The following is a 20007-nucleotide window of genomic DNA, read 5'->3' on the forward strand; positions in this document are numbered from 1 at the left end:
TTAGTACTCGTTTCTTATCTTAGCCAATACTAGATGGTTGAGTTAAAGGGTCCAATAAATTGTGTGATGGGGAAGAAACTGCCTAGAAGGGGAAGGTCTTTTCCTTGATTACATTGGAGTGGTTACTTTATAGCTTGAAGGAAGGAGATGTTTGTCTTGGCCAACCCAATTTTTGTGTTGTGTAGCTATGAATGTTCTCATTGTGATCAATTGTCATGTCTTACTGCTGTGCTGAGAACTTACTGAGACCTAAGAGAGTCCTATTTCCACAGGAAAATATATTGTATATGTGTAAATTGTCTTTGAATTAAACTTCTTTTTTCTTCTTGTTACTATAGTGTGTGCGCATCAGTATAGGAATCTATTTAATTGAACTTAGATATTAATTTATATTCTTCTTACATCTTCTCCATGTAACTTAATCTCTGGGTTGTTCAACCTGTATGTAGGGAATTCTCCGTGGCTCTGCCCTATCTTACATCAGGAAAAAAAGATGAAAGTATTTGGTTTATGATGGCTGTAACTACAGTACTGTTAGACTAATTTAAGTAGAGGAATATAATCAGTTCTTCCTTTTCCATTCCAGGACTTAATCATTGCTTAACTAGCAGGGACCTTCATTAAACTGCCAACTAAGTAGCTTTTTTTTTTGTCTTTCTGAGAAGTCAATTTGGAATATGGTTATGCATATGATAAAATCTCATGTGGGTTTTTTTGCTACTTAGTTTTCTGTTTTCAAGCACTGATCTGTTGAGTCTGTGATCACTTCTGGTTTCCTGTGTTAAGAATTAGACAAGAATGTTTAGGACTGGGCAATGCATTAGCAAAAGTATTTAGGTTTTTTAAGTGCTAGCTGCAAAATTTAAAAAAAATAGTAGTTGAAATAAGTTAACCAAATTGCAGTTTAGAGGAAATCTTAAATGTCACTTATTCAACTTTCTACCTATTATTTTTGGTCTGACTTTATAGTCAATAATCAAGTGCTAGTGTGCATGGGAACTCCAATCCTATGAGTGTTAAAACTTTTGTCAGTTATGTGTATTTCTCACTAAAAACTTATGAATGCATAGAGGAATAGCCATTTTTGTTAAGACGTAAGTTGTGGTTGTGCAGTTTTTTCTTTTAAAGCAGCTATATCAGAAAAGCTGAAAACATCTGCAGAGGAGTCAGAATTACCACAAAAAGGAAATCTCTTTCCAATTTTGCTGAGGTTAATCCTGCTGTCGTCTTATTGCCATATGAATGTCATGTTCCTCTTCTGAATCCTCCTTGGTGGTATGCTGTGGAATGCCTTACAGACATGTGTTTTATGAAACACTGGATAAATGCTTTTGTCCTGTTTGATAGCTTTGCTACTGTGCAATATGGATCTTGCTTCATCCACTTGAATGAATGTAGTTAAGACAGTATGTACTGCTCTTTTCCCTGTGAAGTTCTTTCTAACAGTAACCAAAGCTTGAAAGAAGTATATTACAGGGAATGATGGTAAAGTGTTCTGCTATCAAAATCTAATTGGGGATGTGCTTACTGGATCATGTGGATGTTGCTTCTCAGTCTACTTGAGATCTAGAATGAATAGCTTGCCTTTGTGGCACAGGTACCTGAGTGCACATTGATGTCATGACAACTTCTATGATGATGATCTCATTTGTGGTACTTCTGGGAAAGCTTTATGTTTACTTAAACTAGTAAAACATCTTTAAGATTTTTGTTTGGGTTTTCATGTTGAACTTCTGTGATAAGCTTATTTACATAGCATGCAAACTTAAGTTTATTTGCTTTTAAAGGTTTCTGGCAATTTAATTGTAGTTTTCATCCTGTAAGTACTAGAATTATGAAAAGAGTGGGGTATATTTTTATTCCAAACAGACCATGGAGATCTCCAAAATTATGCCATTTTTCTATTGTCTCAATTGTACACATTTCAAAGTTCCAGGGTAAATGAGGACTCAGAAATAGTGTAACGGATGGCGACATGCAGCAGGAGGTTCTCTTACTTTATATCAGGCTATTTCATGCTATGACCATTTTTCTAAATTTTAATTTCTGTGACTACACTGGATCTTTTGCGAGCTTCTGGTACGACTGACTGCCAGGCATTCCTCCAAATGGCAACCTCTGGTTGTCATAGTGAAGACTTGCCATGTGTCTTGCTCTGTTTCAAAGGCTAGGCTGGTGGTCTTCCACTTGGAAGAGAAGAGGTAACACTGCTCTTCTGATGCTTTTAACATAGGCCTTGCCCGTAATAAACCAGAAAATAATCCCCATGATATTGATAACCAGTTATTAATTTTCCATGCCTTAGCAACATTAAAAGATAAGATATAGAGGCATAACCAATGCATTCAAATGTGTCCAAAGACAAAGTTGTGTGACACCATGGGCTGCTAGGACATACTCTGCCATTGTGTTCTTTGAGCTGGATCCTGTTAAAAATGGTCAGATTTTAAGATTTCTTTTTCTCCTCTCTCCAAAACTGGAATAATTTTTCTGGAATAAAGACACAACTCCAGAATAAATACCTGTAATGGAGAAGTTTTTGTTAGTAGGCCTCTTTTGCCCTCAGAATGCACACATCTTTTGTGACCTTTTGTGAGTTATGAGCTCTCAAAAGTTCCACTCTTCCTGTGGAAGAGAGCTGTAAATCTGAAAGTAGGTTCATGAATGCAAGGGTAGGTGGAAGATAGTTTGTCCCTGACTGTTAATTGCTGCATTTGGTTCAGAAAGAATAAGGCTCTTGACATAACTTAGACTAAAATGCGTGACTTGCTATTTTCCTTGAAGTAAGATCTTCTCTAAAGAACTTTATTCTTTAAGTAAATCTTTATTCAACATGAAAGGAGATTAGTTCTAGTCTTTGTCCTTGAAGTTGTTACTTTCTATTGCAGGTAATGCAAACACTCATGATCAAATTTCACTTCTAAAAATTCAGAGAAGAAATCTCCATTAATAGTATAACTTAACTGAATCACATATCAAAAAGATGACTGTAACAAGCATTTATAAGACTGTACTGACAAACTTTAATTACCAGTTGCTTTTAGCAGTCAGGATGTGTCATTCCAAGCAGTAGTTTTAATAACACTGGGAAAATATACTACCATTTCACTGTCTTTGTTTTTATTTTAAAGAAGTGGGCTCAGGAGATCGAAATACTCATTCTATAAATAAATCAAAACTAGCAGAAATTATTCAACTGTATATTTTTATTCCAGGTTGGTCCCAAAGGACAAGTTGTAGGAATTGATCATATCAAAGAACTAGTAGATGACTCAATAAATAATGTCAAAAAAGATGATCCCACATTGCTGTCTTCAGGAAGAGTGAAACTGATTGGTGAGCATCAGACTGATATACTTACTAATTAAACTGATATTCTTTCTAGCAGCTGGTTGAAAATGACTGGAATTGGATGTGATTAAAATTTCTAATTTAAGAAGTTAGACCAAAGAAAGAAGAGTGAAATGAAAATTTAAAAATCCAAGTCGTCTTTAGGCCTTTGAAAAATATCATCATCACACAGTTTTGAGAAAATGACTTCTGGTAATCTTAAAGAGTATGTAATCATTCTGTTAGAGAAGCTTAACAGGGAAGTGTGTTCCGGTGTAAATACTTTACATGCTGAAGGTCTGTCATGTTAAATTTGCTATTCAAAATTGGGTTTGAATTTACAACTTTCCTTGAATAAATGTACTGTCATCTAAATTTGAGCATTTTAACAAAGCCTTCATACTTCTGTTATAGTAATTGAGAAAACTGCACTCAGAGTCAAGTGGGAAAAGTACTAGATTGGCAGTATGCATTGCTGAAGTTTTTCACTTGTTTTTAAAATTAACAGTATTTGTATGTTAGGGAAGTAATTAATTGACACCAAACTACTTTAATTCAGAGTTACTGAGAGGAAAGAATGCGAAAATTATACAAGGACAGTGAATTGTTTTAAATAATACTTTTTTGACTAAAAAGATCCTTTTTTTTTTTTTCTCTTACAAGAGCACTTGGAAAAATTATTATTATGTGATGTTTGGCTCTTACCTTAATTACCATTTTGATTCTTGGTCTGTTTTTGTAAATGAGGGACTTTTCTAAATCTTTTTCAAGCCAATCAACACATGTATTTGTACATGTGTATAAAATGGAGTGTCCCTCACTGAGAACACTTAAGCCTTAAACCTTCTTGGAAAAGAAGTTATACTGAGACTGTTGGGACTGGAGAGGAGGAGTGGGGGGATAATTTCCATTGTTGCTGTACAAGAGCAATTTGGATTTATGCTTCTGGTTATACCTGAAACAAACTCTGGTGGCCTTGGGATTCTAGAATTCTAAGTAAACATCATCATCTATATTATGTTTGACTATGTAGCAGGGTGACTAAGAGACTTCTGAATAGTTTTGTTGTGAGGTACATTCAAAACAAGTACAGATGGATGAGTAGCACTTCTGTGAATTAGGTGAAGAAGAGTGTTTCAACTGTGCTGGATTCCTGGGAGCTCTTTGATGTGAAGCTAGAATCCAGGCAGAGCTGTTTTTTAAAACCAAACAACAACCACCAAAAAAACCAAACACTCTCCTCCCCAACAAACAGACAAAAACCCCTGAAAACCCAGGGTTGATTGGTGATGGGAGCTGTATGAATTAAGACTAGTTAAGTCAGTTGCTGGCTTTTCATAAGTATGATTCAAATATTCTCCATTGCTTTGTCACACCTCAGATATGCTTCTGAAATGCAGTAATGGCATCAACATTATTTTGGGGTGTCTCAGTAATAGAACTGCACTGAGAATTTGGGAATAGGTATACGTAGGGTATGTCTATACTAGTTTGTGTGGTTTTTTGCTTTTTTTTGGGTGTAGTTTGTTTTTTGTTTTGTTTTTTCTTAAAATCAGGAGGGTGCCTTTGAGGTGAATCTCTCAACTGCTTCCACTTACCACACTTCGGCTCACATGAGAGTAGTCCTGGAGAGCACAAACTTTGATGCCTTTTGGATGAAACTAGACTGGATTATGTGCTCTGAAAAGCAACCAAATATGTTTGATATGTTAACAGATATTAAGCCAATAAGACTAGAACGAGACCAGAGTGATCATTCTGAGATGCGTATGTTGCATAGACATCAGGTTCTCAGCAAAAACTGTTTTGCTGTACAGATCTGCTTCTATTGTACTGCACTATTTGCTGATGCAGACATAGCCAGAGGGGATGAGGGTATTCTAACCACAGTGAAGTAGTTTTCTTCTGTTTCTGTGCTCATGCTACAACTATGTGAAACGGGTCTGCAGCTTGAGCACCCTGATCAGGCGATCAAGTCTAGGTTCAAAAACCGTTTTATGTCAGAAAGTCCTGACACTACTTCCCCCCTCATCACCACCTGCCACCCACCATCGTGATTACTTCATGAACAGGCTGCATGTAACTGGAAATCTGAGTAGGATAGGTGGTGTTATTCAGGATGTAAACACAAGCTCAAAATTTGGACTGCCATTTCTCCTTGGACATTGAATAATATAATCATTTGTATCACATTGAATATGTGAATGCCAACTTAACTTTTTTTTTTTAAAATCTTCTGGATATCTAAAAGTGTGTTCCTGTTGTGGGCGGATATATACCCGACTGCTGTAACCAGGAGAATTTTTGTGGATGTTAAAAGGAAAGAGCCATGCTGTGCTTGATGCATATAAAGGAGCATGATGGGTTTTTTGGTGGGTGTGTGCTGATTCTGAAGATGGTAGCTTTGGTTTGGACTATTCATTCTAAGAGCAAAGGGTTTAGGTGTTTTGGGTCATTTTCACCACTGTCAGTGAAGTGATAAGATGTGCAGAAGTTGCATTCAGACTTCTCTGGACAGTGCGTAAGGTGCATTTAAGTCTCAGGATACATGCCTTCTTCAGAAGACAACTTAGCAGTTTCTTTCACAGTTGTTTTTTCAACTTAGCAATCTTTTCTTTTGACAGCAGTACTGGAGATCGCTGTTTCTAACACCTACTGCTGCATCTTAGGGAAAGATGGTCTGTTTCCTTGTGTAACTCGCATCATTCAAAGCAGTATCTGCTGTATGAGTTAAAGAACTTGTTCTCTGTTGCCTTCTCTGATGGAACAGCAGCTTGATACAGTAACACATCACTACTTCCTCTTTAGAGGAGGTATACAGTGCTGCTAAGATAGAAGCAAATATAAATGATTTACTTGAATGCAGTGAGGTGGTTGTTCCAGCAGAACTCATTTTGGGAGAGTCAGAGAGGTTAAGCCCTGGAAATACTGGAACTTTCATTACTGTCAACAGTAATAAAAGCTGACTTAGTGGAATTGGTGATTGATAGGCATGAGTTCTCTTGAAGCATTGGTAGTTCTTGTTTGGCAGCTTCTGCCTGTGGCCCTTGGTTGGAGCTTGTGCTGCTCAGAATTGATGATATGAGAAAGTAAGTCACTGAGCTTTAAGGGGCTTCTCAGCTACTGAGAAAATGTGCTCTCTTACAGCCCTTAAGCTTTGAGTGTAGAAGGTCCTTGCATGGTCTTGTTTCAGGCCCTAATATGAAAGACGACAAACTCCCCAGTTCTAATTGTTTCAAGGAGCTGTCCAGATCTTCCTGTACACTCCTAGATACTTCAAGGTGTTGTTACTGTTCAGGTGGCCCTCCCGATCACTGAGATCAAAACGAAACCTGCTGTGGCCACCATGTATTTGTCCTGCCTTGTGAGTTGTTGAAAGGCAAAGAGTTGACAAACTTGCAGCCTCTAGCAGGGGCTCAGAACTTCTTTTGACTCATTCAGCCTTTTAATTAGCCTGTGATAATAGTGACTGCACAGAAGTCAAAGCTCAGTCTGAAGACAGGAAACCCCTAACAATTACTTATGCTGAGCAGAGGACTATGTTTGTTAGTCTCCTTCCTTGATCGATTACTGGGACTTCTGCACTCAGAGTATGAACTTATGGATGGTTTAGCCTCACTTACTACTTCTGTTCCCAAGTAACTCCAGAGAGAGCTTGCCAAACTTGCTCTGAATTTTCCGTTGGTTTCCTGTAAATACTGTGGATGCCACATTCACAGCATCTTCTTTCAAAACTTAACTCGGGGTCTAGTTTAGTTTGCTACATTTCAGTGGCTTAAAACCCCCAATCTGTTCTCCTTTCATCCGGCGTAACCAGAATGGTATGAGACATCTGTGTTAGGCTGCTTTTCCATGAGTTCTCTACCAAAGCTGAAGCTGCACTGGTAGCCCTCTGAATAACTTAATTATTCCTAACATCTTCCAAGCAGCCACATGAAGCTTTAGCCATAGGTCTGACCTGGCTATCCTGTTAGTCCAGCAATTGTCTGCAGGAAGGATAGTGAGACCCATCTGCTGCCAAAGGGTGGTGCGAGGGGATTAGTGTGGTACTGCATTAATGTATGAATGTAGGTGTGGACTTCCATTCCAACAGGAAGTGCAGTTACAGGTGTGTAGTCCATGTGAATACTTGCTTTGTCTTTTCCTCACTTTTGGAGTCTTCTGGTACGTGCTTCTGAGATTTAATGCTTTAGACTTATGATTTGCATTACATTTAGGAATGGTGTGCGTGAAGGCAAGGCAAAGCAAAGTGTATGTACTAAGAGGTTAAATGAGGGGAGAAGTTACCTGCATTGAAATAGCAGTATCTTTTCTGGGTGGGCTGTGTGTCTCCAAGAACTTCCATTACAAATCCATGCTTTCTAATTTCAGGTGCTTCAGTAGTATTTCATATCTTTTGTAAGTGTGTGTATGTACGTATGAGGGTGTGTTGTTGCATCTATTTTAAAATTGTGTTAGTATTTTTAAACTGACTTCTTCATGTTATTACTGCTCAGCAGAATTTTAAGTTGAAACCTGAGCATAGCTTTTTATCTACCTATAGATATGGCAGATCAGCTATTTTCTCCACTCCTTTTGAAAATGTTAAAAAAAAAAAAGTGTTTTCTTGCAGTGGGAGATGGAAGAATGGGATATGCAGAAGAAGCTCCCTATGATGCGATTCATGTAGGAGCTGCAGCACCAGTTGTGCCCCAAGCAGTAAGCTTTTATGTTTTATGTGTGTGATTCAGTAATCTCTTAGCTGTAAAGAACAGTTTACATACGTATATATGTAAAATACTTGATAGACTTGCACTGCTGGGAGTATCAGTGGGCAGTGTGGTATTACTGTATGATGTGGGTTTTTTGTTTTTGTTATAAATGGGTTTCCTGTTGGTTTGCAAAAGCTGTGTGTTCTAATAACTCTCCTCTCTCCTATCTCTCCTAAATAAACATACACTCTTTACACAGTAAAGCACAACCCTCTATTACAACAATGAACTGGAGCATGTTCTTTAATAAATTAATTTGGTTTTACCAAACATTGAATTACAGAATATGAGTATTTGTTTCCCAGGTTCCAAGGCATTGAGCCTGCTGGAAACGTAGCGTGCTCAGCTGGAAATACAGACAATGCATGTGTTCGTAGCTTTAAGAGTGGATACAGCACAGTTCTTACTAGAGAAGCTGAAGAGTAACTAGGGACTTTAGAGTGTGCATACAGGAAGTCCATTCTGGCGGATAAGATTTTTTTTTTCTCATCCTTTCCTCAGGTGAATGGGAACATATAACATGATTTTGATATGCTAGATACCAGTTAGGTTTCTACATCTGAATTTTAATGAGGGGTAGTGAAGGACTCGAGGTTTGAGGTGCTATAGGCAGGTTAGACATTTCCAGACATTGGCTGTTGGGGGTTTTTTTTGTTTTATTTTGGGGTGTGTGTGTGCAGGAGTGTTCCCAGCAAAGTGTTGACAGATGACAAAAGGTAATTTAAATCTTATTAGTGAATGAAACAGTTCTTAATTATAACTTTTGTTAGTAACAGGGATTAAGATTTTTTTCATGGTGTCTGGGAAGTACTGAATTTTCCTTGAGACTACTGTGATTAGCCGCCTCCTTTAATTATGAAAACAAAAAAAATCCCAGCATTTCTCTCGCATATTCTGTTACTTGTCACTTGTCTTAGTCATACTCATATATTTTAGACTAGTTTCATAAAATACAGTTCCATTCACAGAATGAAAGAGGAGCTGTTGGGTAGTGAGTGTATTGTAGACAACTTAAAATTATTCCAGGAAGATAAATTAAAAAAATGCACAAGTCTCAAATTTTATTCTGAGGGTTTAAGGGGAGATCAGTTACCTGAAAAATGTTAGACAACAGGCCTGTACTAATGCACAGTAAGTATCAAACGGTTAAAACTGGAAGCTTAAAAAGATTGAATCTACTCTAAAAATAATTTGTGATTTACATATTTTTTTCCCCTCTTGTGTAGAAACTAAAACTGCAACCAACCCTTTTAATCCAATTACTATTTTACCTTCTTTTGGAATTATATTAAATGATTGTGAATGTTTCTGTAATACCAGTTGTTGTACCATGTTGTTGTGATACTCTCATTTCCAGTGTGGTTTTTATTTTTCCTAATTGAAATAGTTATCTGCTGCATAATAGTAGATGGATAAATTGTGGCAAAGCTATTAATCTAATGTAACAAACTTTGGATCCAGCTTCTCTGAAGTGGATGGTTACATTCTAATCTCTGTGTTGTGTTCTAGCTTATAGATCAGTTAAAACCTGGCGGAAGATTGATATTACCAGTTGGTCCTGCAGGGGGAAACCAGATGCTCGAACAGTATGACAAGCTAGAAGATGGCAGTGTCAAAATGAAGCCTCTGATGGGAGTGATATATGTGCCTTTAACAGATAAAGAGAAGCAGTGGTCCAGGTGGAAGTGATTTTCTGTTCCACTTACTTCTTCCACACACATGCAAGGTGAAAGGGTGTGAATTTTAAGCAGATAGACTGCAAGGCCTGCCTTTGCTGCTGTCACTGCTTTCTGCTCCTCCATACCATGAAAAGTGACTCAGTCTGCATTACTACATCACCAAAAGGAGGTTATGCTAAGTCTGAGTTAATTTAAAAGCAGAAGAAAAATATTGCATGGGTTGCACTTTGTCTCTTTTGGACATGTTTTGTCTTTGGTCTGTTGAAGTTTTTGGTCTGTTGAAGTTTTTTATTTGTTGTTTTGAACACAGTATTTTCTAAATTTAAACTTCCCTTCTAATGAACTTTTTATCACTAGGTTGCCAGTAATTAGGGTAGAGTGTAAAATACTAAGAATAAATATTGCTACGTCCTGTAAGTTAGTGGTAACTGGGTGTTCATTTTTTATTTTTCTGAAATGTCACAAATGAAGAAAAATCTTTGTAAAATCCTTTGTGGAAAATATAGATAATCTTGCGAGCACTTTTCCCTCCGCTCCAAATAGCAGAAAGTGGAGAAGGTAATCCCTTCTTCCCTAAACTATAAATGTAGCATTCAGAAAATTTTCTCAGGCATGTTACTAGAAGTCTGTCATCTGTCTGTGATGGGGACATATTTGTGTTTGCCAGCACAGCAAACTAAAGGCCTTTCTAGAGGTAGTAAACCTTCCAATTTGCTGAATTGAATGGCCAGTAACATAGACATAACACAGCTGTCAGCTTAAACCATGCTAGGCATTAGTATGCGAATGAACAAAGCAGCAGTCCTGTTTTGCTTCCTGGCAGAAAATGCTTGTGAATGTATTATCTGCGTTAATGAAGTGCATAGACATGTATTAGTTGTGAAAAAACTTTTGAGCTTTAACTCCTAAATTTAGATTTTGGGGTTTTTTTCCCTTGATATTCTGGAATATAGCTTGTGATTTGGGTACATGAATACTCAGAGTTTAAGCTATCAAGATGTCCATAAAAAGTACAAATAAAGCAGTTTGCATTACTGCTGCTTCCTGAAACCTCATTTCAGTGTTTCTGGGATTACTATATAGCCACCACGTACAGATTACTCTTACAACAACTTTAATGAGTCACTGCTTAGTTCAAAGCTTGTGAAGCGTGCTCGCTATTCAGATGTTTTGTATTTGTTATGCAAATTATTACTCTGTCTTTGAATATTGCCAGTATTTCCTTAGCGTGGTACTCAGGGGTTTCCTGCCTCTTGTAAGACTTGGGAAGTCTTGCTTTGTGGTTGGTTTCCTCCTCTGACAAATGTGGTGGACTTTATTCAAGTTTGGAGTCCATGCTTTGCTTACTCTAGTGAAGAGAAGTATTCTTCTTAAGTTCCTTTTTCCAGAGAGATGTTACAGATTTTTCTGCGTTCCACATAATCTGTTTATAGTAGCAATTGTGGGTTTTTTGTAGCAGCGATGTGTGTTCAATAAACAATATTTATAAAGAGGGTTTCTGGAATGATGGTAGTTATCCTTTGCTGCTAGTGAAGATGGTATAGTGTATGAAGGACTAGAATTCTAAGGTCTTTACATCTTTCCTGTGCAGTTTTGTACTCTGTTTTCTCTGCTAGCTCGGGAAGAACTAATAGATTGTCTTTGGGCCTTCTTCGGTCATGAGTATTGTGGGGTTCTTTTCCCCAGATTTTCTCACCAGTTTCTGTTCTTTTCTGAAATACTTCTTGATTTTATTTATTTTTAATTTAAGTGTAAAGAATATACATTGGTGTTAACAGAAAAGGTAAGTGCTTAGCCTGAAGGGTTAACTTGATCACTACAGGGGCATAGAAGCTGTTTCTTGCTCTGTACATTTAAATTTGGTTCAGACTTGGGAATCTCTGTTAAAGAAAATCTCAGAAGCCCACTTCTTGTAATGTTTGTTTTTTCTTTAATTGTCCTTTTTGTGATCTGAAGAAAATTCCCATTCCCTTCTCAAAGATAACTGCCAGTGCACTGCTGACCCTACAGGAGGTCACATCTGTCTTTTTTTTTGTTGTTTTTCCTTATTGGTGAGTCCAAAGTGTATGGTCAGCCAGCTGCTGCTAAGGAAGCTCCTAACTATAAATCAGCATTTGTTATCTGTGCTAGCATCAAAGATGAAAGAGGTATTTCTTATGCACTTACTAGATTTCAATTTATCTTTCTTAAATTGTGGAAGACCTATGAGCAGAGATCAGTTAGAGACTCCTCTGAAAGAGCATCTTTAAGTCTTTCTGTAGTAAAGAGCAGTAGTGTACGAGAGATTCTAGTTATTGTAAATGTAAAACTCATTCAACAATCATCTTTATTTTAGAGTAGCTCAAGAGTCCTATGTGTTTAGCTTGTCATTCTTAGTTTACATTATATAATGCAATTTCATTCCTAATGTGGGTAACTGTTTCATCATGTTAAGAATTGGTGTCCCTTCACAAAATACAATCGATAGGTCAGCAGCATTTTTCTAGCCTAGCAGACCTCCCAGTTGGCAAGAAAGAAGCCCCCTGAATTTTTGCTTAGCCCTTCATATGTTGGAGAAGTTAGTACAGTTCCTTACTAGGGCTGCAAGGTGCTCTTTGCAAAGCAGCACAACAGTGACTTGGATCTCTAAGTGGTGTCTGAGGTCAAACCTGCCTTCAGATGTTTTGCATCATTCTTCACTATGTAAAACTGGAAAGAAAATCTGGACTAGCTGGAAGGAAGAGACTCCTTGGATTTTAATCAATTGATGTTGTGCTAAATAAAGAATCTTATTTTGTGAGTATTATTGGATTTCTTCAAATTTAGTTCATGATTTTCTAGTTTGGATTCAGCTGCAGTAGTATTTTTAAGCTCCAAATATTAGTGGTAGTCTTCTCAAATGTGACTCCATGGGACATTTGGAAGTAGCATATACACAGGAACCCTATCTCTGGTACAAAATTAGTGTACCAGAGATCCAGCAGTAGGTGCCCACTTATGTGATTATGCTGGTAAGGATGTTTATCCTTTCACATAAAACTTCCCAATTATTAATTTTTTTTTTCTTACTGGTAAGTAGGGAGAAGACCTCTTGTGCTACACAGTGGAGAACACAGCTTATTTGCTACCTTATTGGCAATTCTTGGTAAATGAGGATCTCTCTGGTCTTACTTTTCTGTGTGAGTTCACTTTTCTATGGAGAGACAATTTAAAGAATCATAGAATTGCTTTGGTTGGAAAAAACCTTTAAGATCATTGAGTCCAACCATTAACCTAGCACTGCCAAGTCCACCACTAAACCATGTCCCCAAGCACCACATCTACAGGTCTCCTAAATACCTCCAGGGATGGTGATTCAGCCACTTCCCTGGGCAGCCTGTTTCAGTGCTTGACAACCCTTTCAGTGAAGAAATTTTTCCTAATACCCAATCTGAACCTCCCCTGGTGCAACTTGAGGCCATTTCCTCTTGTTCTATTGCTTGTTACTTGGGAGAAGAGACCATCACCCACCTCACTACAAGCGCCTTTCAGGAAGTTGTAGAGAGTGATAAGGTCTCCCCTCAGTCTCTTCTCTAGACTAAACAACCTCAGTTCCCTCAGCTGCTCCTCCTAAGACTTGTGCTCAGACCCTTCACCAGCTTCGCTGCCCTTCTTTGAACTGTTGCTCCAGCACCTCAATGTCTTTCTTGTAGTGAGGGGCCCAAACCTGAACACAGTATTCAAGATTCAGCCTCACCAGTGCCAAGTACAGGGGAACAATCACTTCCCTAGTCCTGCTGGCCACACTGTTTCTGATACAAAGAGAAATAAACAGTATAAGGAGCGCTTAGAAATGGGTCTCTGTTGCAGTCTTGTATTTTATTTCCAAAGAGGCAGCTGTTTTTTAAACTTAAAATATTGCATTAGTACAAATTATTTATAAGTGTGATGCTAAAATTATATTTGCTGATTAAAAATTACAATGACAGTATAGCCTTTCTGAGCAAAAACTGCAGTGACTAGACCGGGGCTGTTACTGTATCCCACTTATCTGTACAAACAACATGATTAAGCACCCTTTTGGAAAGCATATTTATTAGGAAATATTTTAATATATTTCTGCTTAGAAACTCTTATTTAGTGTTTTCAGATGCTCCTGACGAGCTGGTTGTCTAGTTTCAATTGAAATTAGCAGGAATTGTTTGCCCAGAATTCCTTAGGCTCTGCAGGGTAATGACTATGGTTGAAGTTTTTATTTTACATTAGCAAAAAGAATCTCTGCACAAAATATTTTAGGTTAAATTTAAAATGTATTATTATGCAAAAATGCATGTGGTGTAACTGATATAATAGGTGGTAGAGAAAATTCCTTTTCTTTTTCGTTTTAACCTACTCTCTGAATTTGATCATTGATCATAGCAAATAATGAATACTTTATAACAGCACTTTTCCAGATTAAAATGCTACAAGTCCAGATGTTGTGTCTAGTTACTTTTAAAATTACAAAGGGAGAAATAATCAGATGCTGAAAAACTGAGTAGATACTGAAGTTCAGAGTGCAGCCTAATATGAATTAGAAATGCAGTATCAGTAATGACAGCATATTTTTCATAGATGAATGATGTATCAAAAAGGGAAAGTCAAATGCTGCCTAATCACAAGAAAATTGAAGTGGATCAAAAAGAGTGAGTTACAGATCTCAGATAAATTTATAAATGCTTGTTCAAATATTTAATTTAAACATCTTCCACCAAAGAGATAGAGACAGATTGCAAAACTTCATGACTTATGTGTATCACAAACTTCTGTTATTTCTTATTGTTGATAAGACTTGTGATTTCCCTCCCCCATAATGAACTCTGACATTTACCTGAAATGCTACCTATTAGATTCTTCTGAGAATGTTTCTTAGATTGTTGTTGGATAATTCTAATGGAAGTGTGGAATATTCCTCTATGTGTTTTCCCTACTAGTAAGCCAAAATTTTTCAAACTTCCTTAAATTTATTTTTAGAATAGTAATTTTGAGCTAATGACTTCTGAAATTTGCTTTAACTTGAGCTTATAAAGTTGATTTGATGCCTTGATTGACAATATTAGGTGAGTGATTCTCTTTCTAGAATTCAAAGGACCTGAGAAGGACTGTTGTGATGACTTAAAACCTAAATATATGTATTGCTTACTAAGCAGGAGCTAGTTAGCAGATTGGAAAGAGTGCATATATGAAGGTGGAGAGAAATTACATGAGTTGTGTGAGAATCACAGCAAATAGTCGTGACCAGGAAAAGGGAGAAAAATACAAATTAATTAGTAGATCTTTCCCATGGTTCTAGAGGACAACAGGATATTTTAACAGGGAAATAGAAGTCATCTTTTGAGTCTTCTTTTAAGCTTTGTAGCAGGATAGATCTTGCACTGCTGGGAGGATCAGCAACTGTCCTGTTTTTTACCAGTGGTTGAGATCTGGTAGATTTCAGAGCTTGGCAGCTTCTAATTCATACAGCTGAAGTTCAGATCAATTGATGCTGTTTTGCGATATATATTTAAGTCTGAAAGCTGAGAAGTGTTACCTACCTGATGATCTAAGACTTTTCTGTAACTGTCTTATATATATAATCCACTAGTGTGCATATAAGCTCAGCTTCTCGTAACAGGAGAAAAGCTGCATAATTTTAACACATACATCATGGATTAGTTTGGGCTGGCATGATGTTGTTAGATTAACGAGAAAAATCTCTTGAGGGAAGCTGATGCCCTTAATACAGTAAATGTTCTAATAAACAGAATATGAAAGTCTTTAGTTTGAAAGTGACATCTAGGATATGCTTAACTTACAGGAGCATTATGTGGTCAGGAATAGCTTAAAGCGATGCAAAATAACAACAACTAAAACACTGGCGTGTTAGCATCACTTATTTGAATTCTGAGTACAAATGCCATTTTGTAAAAGAAAACCACACACTTCAAATACCTTAAGTGTGTTAGCAACAGTATGTAAAAACCTTGCCAATGTCTGTGGCTAGGTAAAATTATCATGTTTAATAGTTTCAGAGGAAATATGGAATTTTTCTTTGGCTTACAATTTCTTGAGGATCTAGGTTGGCTTTAAAGGATTAAGATTTATTTGTCACAGCAAATGGCCAGGCTTTTACAGAGCTATGAGAGTATATGGTAGGACTCGCAGATGAAAATCACATCAGCAATTGGGCATGAGAGTATAAACCAGCAGTAGCAGTAGACATTACATATGCTTTTTGAAGTTGTAAATAATAACTGATGATGCAGCTCCTGGAAGCATTAAGGATGAATGAAGTACTTGTCCTAAATTCACTGACACTGCATTTTAATCTGAGTATCAGATGTTCATTTATTTTTTTCTGTTAAAGTAAGCAAATACCCATTCTGTGAAATAGGCAAATATGGAGAACTTCCAAACCTTTGGCTATAAACAGATTTTTCTTTACCCATGTCAAGATGTGTTCTTCCTCCCTTCTGCTTTTTTCTGCTTTCTGTAATTACTGCAACAGTCTGAAACTCTATGATTAGTACCTCACTAATAGAAGGCAGTGCAAAGTGCAAAGAATGCAAATATTTATCACTAACAAATCACAAGGTTTGCATCCCGTCTGCATTAGATAGAAAACTAGTCAGTTAAGCACTAGTTGCAACAGCCTTTCAGTTGCTTTTAAAATGTTTTGCATGCTGTCATTCCATGCTATATGATTCCTGAAGGATAATGCCTTTTTAACTTTAAAGCTTTTGCTTGTGTGCATGTAGCACTATATTTTTGTGGGTTAGTTTGCATGATAGCTGGAAATACTATTGTGTATTGAGCCAGCAATCACATTAATGGAGTTCTTAATTCAGACAGTGTTTGCTTTGGCTAATGAGGTTTGATGCACCTACTAAAAGAAAAATTCCAGCAAACTTATTGTGAGTTTATAGATCACTTGTGCCTTGGGGGGGGGTGGGGGGGGGGAGCAAACACTTCTATTTCCCAACATTCATAACAGCACAGTGCACAGCTTTCAGATTTGATGGGACATTTTGCATTAAAGTTAATGCTTTAGAAATATTTAAACAACGTACTAAAATATGATAATTTCACTGTTGGAATATGGGTTCTATGGGTTTCCTGTTTTAATGTGTTTTAAATGTCCTGCAGGAACAAAAGCCTGCACTTTCTAGATTCCTTGTAGTGATTTAGAGAGACTTCTTGATGCATCCTTTCTCCTACCTGAATCTCCTTTTAAATGCAAACATATCCGTCCCTGCTCCCACCCTTTCCGTAACATAGTCCCAATTTAGCATAGTTCCTTCAGGAGCTGATAGAGCTCCTCTGTGAAATAAATAAAATAGGTCGTACAAACTGCATGACATTTGATGTGAGACTGTTCCTGGTTTTCTTGAGAGACTGCAGCTGAAGCTAAACGTGCCTTTTTGGCAGCTATAGAGAATGTTTTTTGCCAGTACTGTCTGGTAAGTTGGCTCAGTTTCTTGCCAGCGTTTGGACAACAGGTAGCTGTGTAACTAGTTGTGTGGTGCAGGGGATGTTCATTAAAGCAAATGATCTATTAAAATTAAAAAAGGGACCCATATTTCACGATAGATAATTGTATGAGATGATATGGGATTGCTGTTGCCTTGCCTTTGTTTTTTTTTTTTTTTTCTTAAATGCTTGAAGAGATTTCTGGAGTTTTGCTGATGTGCATGAGCACTTAAACGTAATCTGATTCAATATCAAAAGTTGTCAAATATGATTTCCAAGGGGAGAAGAAACATAACTGCATGTGTTTTCTTTCTACAGGGATGAATTGTAAAAGCTACATCATCTTGACCCAAACATAGTGTTACAGTGGACTGCTCATCTCCAGTTCTAAAAGCTTTTTGAAAACCAACAGCATTGCAGCTTGTTTTGGACTTCGTTATACTGTTGTTATCAGCATGGAAAAGCGTGGTGTTTGTTTTATTTTTTTAGATGCTCAAGGCAAATCTGATAAAGAGATGGTGGAAAGTTTTATGTGGGCACTGTTTTATTTAACATGCCTTTATTTTACTTTCATCTGTTCAAAGTGAATTTCTGCAGAACTGCAGATAAGACCTATAGCTTGTGAACTCTAATTTTGATGGGGGTACTTGAACACTCACTTCTCTCGGCTCCTGTGTCCCTTGGTACAACTGCTTCTGTGCACCTTATGACACTACGTAGGTAATACCAGGTTTTCTGTGTTCCGATGTCTGCTAGATGCTACTAAAAGGAGATGAACTTCCTTTTTAAGCTGTTGACATGTTGTCATAGACTAGCATGTAGTAGATACAATCAGCTGCTTTATTACCTTAAAACCAGGCATTTGTATATATTTAAACTTCAAGACATCAGAGGTGGGTGGCCGCTCTTATCAAACATTGCTGTTCAAGTTGGACATAACAGACATGGCTTTTCCTTTCCTTCTAAAATTAATTAATGGAGTCTTGAAATTCTCTTTTGGTTTATAGCTCATTACCGATGTGATGATACATATGGATTTAACTCCGTAAATGTGACATAAGCTGTGTCCCAATCACTGAACAGTTTATGCAATGCTGCTTTGCCAAATAAAATTGAAAGGAAAAGTGGGGTTGTGTGCTTGTGTGGAAGATTAGGATCAGTACGTAGTAGACTACTGAGATATGGATTGCTAGATTCTTTATTTAAAAAAAAAAAAATCCAGTTTGGTTCTAAAAGAAAGTTGCTTTTGGCAAAGCCATTTGCTGTATTAATGTTCTCATTTTTTAACTGTGGGCACCCAGGAAAAATTTAGGCTTTTTAGAAAGTGAATTATTGATTGCTATGCAAGAAAACATGATACATGCAGAAGGAATGATGAATCCTGGACTCCTAAGTACAGGTAGAGCTGTAATTGTTCAGTTTTCATATAGAAGAGTAGTTGGAAGGTTATAAACCTCCTTTTTGCCCCAAGTTTTTTCTGTTTTGGTACTGTAAAATGTCAACAGCAAATTGCAAAGCAGTACAGTAAGTTGTCTTCTTTCGGAGAGGGGGAAAGTATGTCCTGAGTCATCTTGTTCAGATTTGAGCAACCAGGAATTAAAGTAAACAGCATGTTATCATTATTTTCTTTTTTATGGTAGAAAGGATTATAGAATAAAATAACTTGCATAAAAACAACCCACAGTGATCACTGCAAAAATATATTTGACTTTTTATGGTGGAACAGCAATAACTTTGTGATAGGATTAATCCCTGAAACCATAAGGGTTAAAATTCAAAGGCCTCTAAATATGAAAGAACATTTTAAATGACCTTCCTTTTGAAGGTCTGCCCCATCCTATTCCTGTGTAAAAGATATGTATCAATTTATGTACATGTTTGGAAGTTAATGTGCCACCTCCTGATCTGACTGCAGCCTGGGAGCACATACACAAGATTAATTTTATAAAGGAATTAATATAGCGTGTGTTCTAGAAAATACAATTCAGAAAAACCCACTTGCGTCTGACAAATTTGTACTAACCCACAATCAACTGTGAATCTAGTTCTTGGTGTTGAAGTGAACTATCTTAAATGATGCATGCTAATGTTCAACCTTTTTGGTCACTGTATCATTCAATTTGAGTTCAGCTTTATTTACATCTCCTCACTAATTTAATCAGTTAAATGACAGATATGAGCTCAACTGTATCCAAATTCTTGTCTCTGGACACAGTGTAATAAGCTAGCCTAACTTGGAAGAGGTGATAAAGCTGAGACCCGGTGACATCTTTTTGGGGGAGAACCACTTCAGGAGGTGTAAGACTTCAGGGACCAAGGCTGTTGGGATTAGTGCACCTATTCCACTGAAGGGGTTGGTGATAGTCAAGGTACTCAGACAGAAAGGAGTATCCAGGAGTAGCATTTAGGAATTGAAAAATAAAAACCCCTCCATGGTGGAGCAATGGTTCTGAAGTAAGAACTTCTTGGAGAAGAGGACAAGTTGAAATGCAGAAGATTTGAAGAGCTTGAAAAATGCTGTGTGAACTGTCTGAATTGCTACTTTGCCAAATAAAACAAATTGAGAGGAAGCTGTATCTAGGTGTCTGTCTGGTTTTGTGGTGGTTTTTTTTTAACCTTCACAGGACTTCACAAGTCCAAAAAGAAAGCAAGCATGTACAAAAATACTGTTTTACTAAATGACCAGAACTACGTGTCTGTTTCCAGTTAATGTTCTGCAGCAGTTACCAAGCCTGGTAATACCATATGGAATGTAAGTGGAATTTTACTTTGCTGCTTTGAATTTCTTCTAGTTCACATCT

General features: G+C 37.1%; 1 protein-coding gene across 6 annotated transcripts in view; it reads left to right on the forward strand.

Moving 5' to 3' along the window:
- The window catches only part of PCMT1 (protein-L-isoaspartate (D-aspartate) O-methyltransferase), a 35608-nt gene extending 15826 nt beyond the window's left edge, over positions 1-19782 (forward strand). For 2 of the 6 annotated variants that reach the window (XM_074818741.1, XM_074818746.1), the window contains exons 5-9: positions 3216-3336; positions 7943-8028; positions 9591-9760; positions 12819-12884; positions 17525-19782. In XM_074818741.1, the coding sequence (XP_074674842.1) occupies positions 3216-3336; positions 7943-8028; positions 9591-9760; positions 12819-12884; positions 17525-17537 (456 nt within the window). In that variant the 3' untranslated portion in view covers positions 17538-19782. Of the gene's footprint in view, positions 1-3215; positions 3337-7942; positions 8029-9590; positions 9808-12818; positions 12919-14332; positions 14404-17524 lie in introns of all 6 variants that reach the window. The other 4 variants (XR_012622523.1, XM_074818742.1, XM_074818743.1 and 1 more) reach the window with 4 other exon arrangements.
- Positions 19783-20007: the final 225 nt, after the last annotated feature.

This window comes from Strix aluco, chromosome 3, assembly GCF_031877795.1.
Source record: "Strix aluco isolate bStrAlu1 chromosome 3, bStrAlu1.hap1, whole genome shotgun sequence".
Classification (NCBI taxonomy): Eukaryota; Metazoa; Chordata; class Aves; order Strigiformes; family Strigidae; genus Strix; species Strix aluco.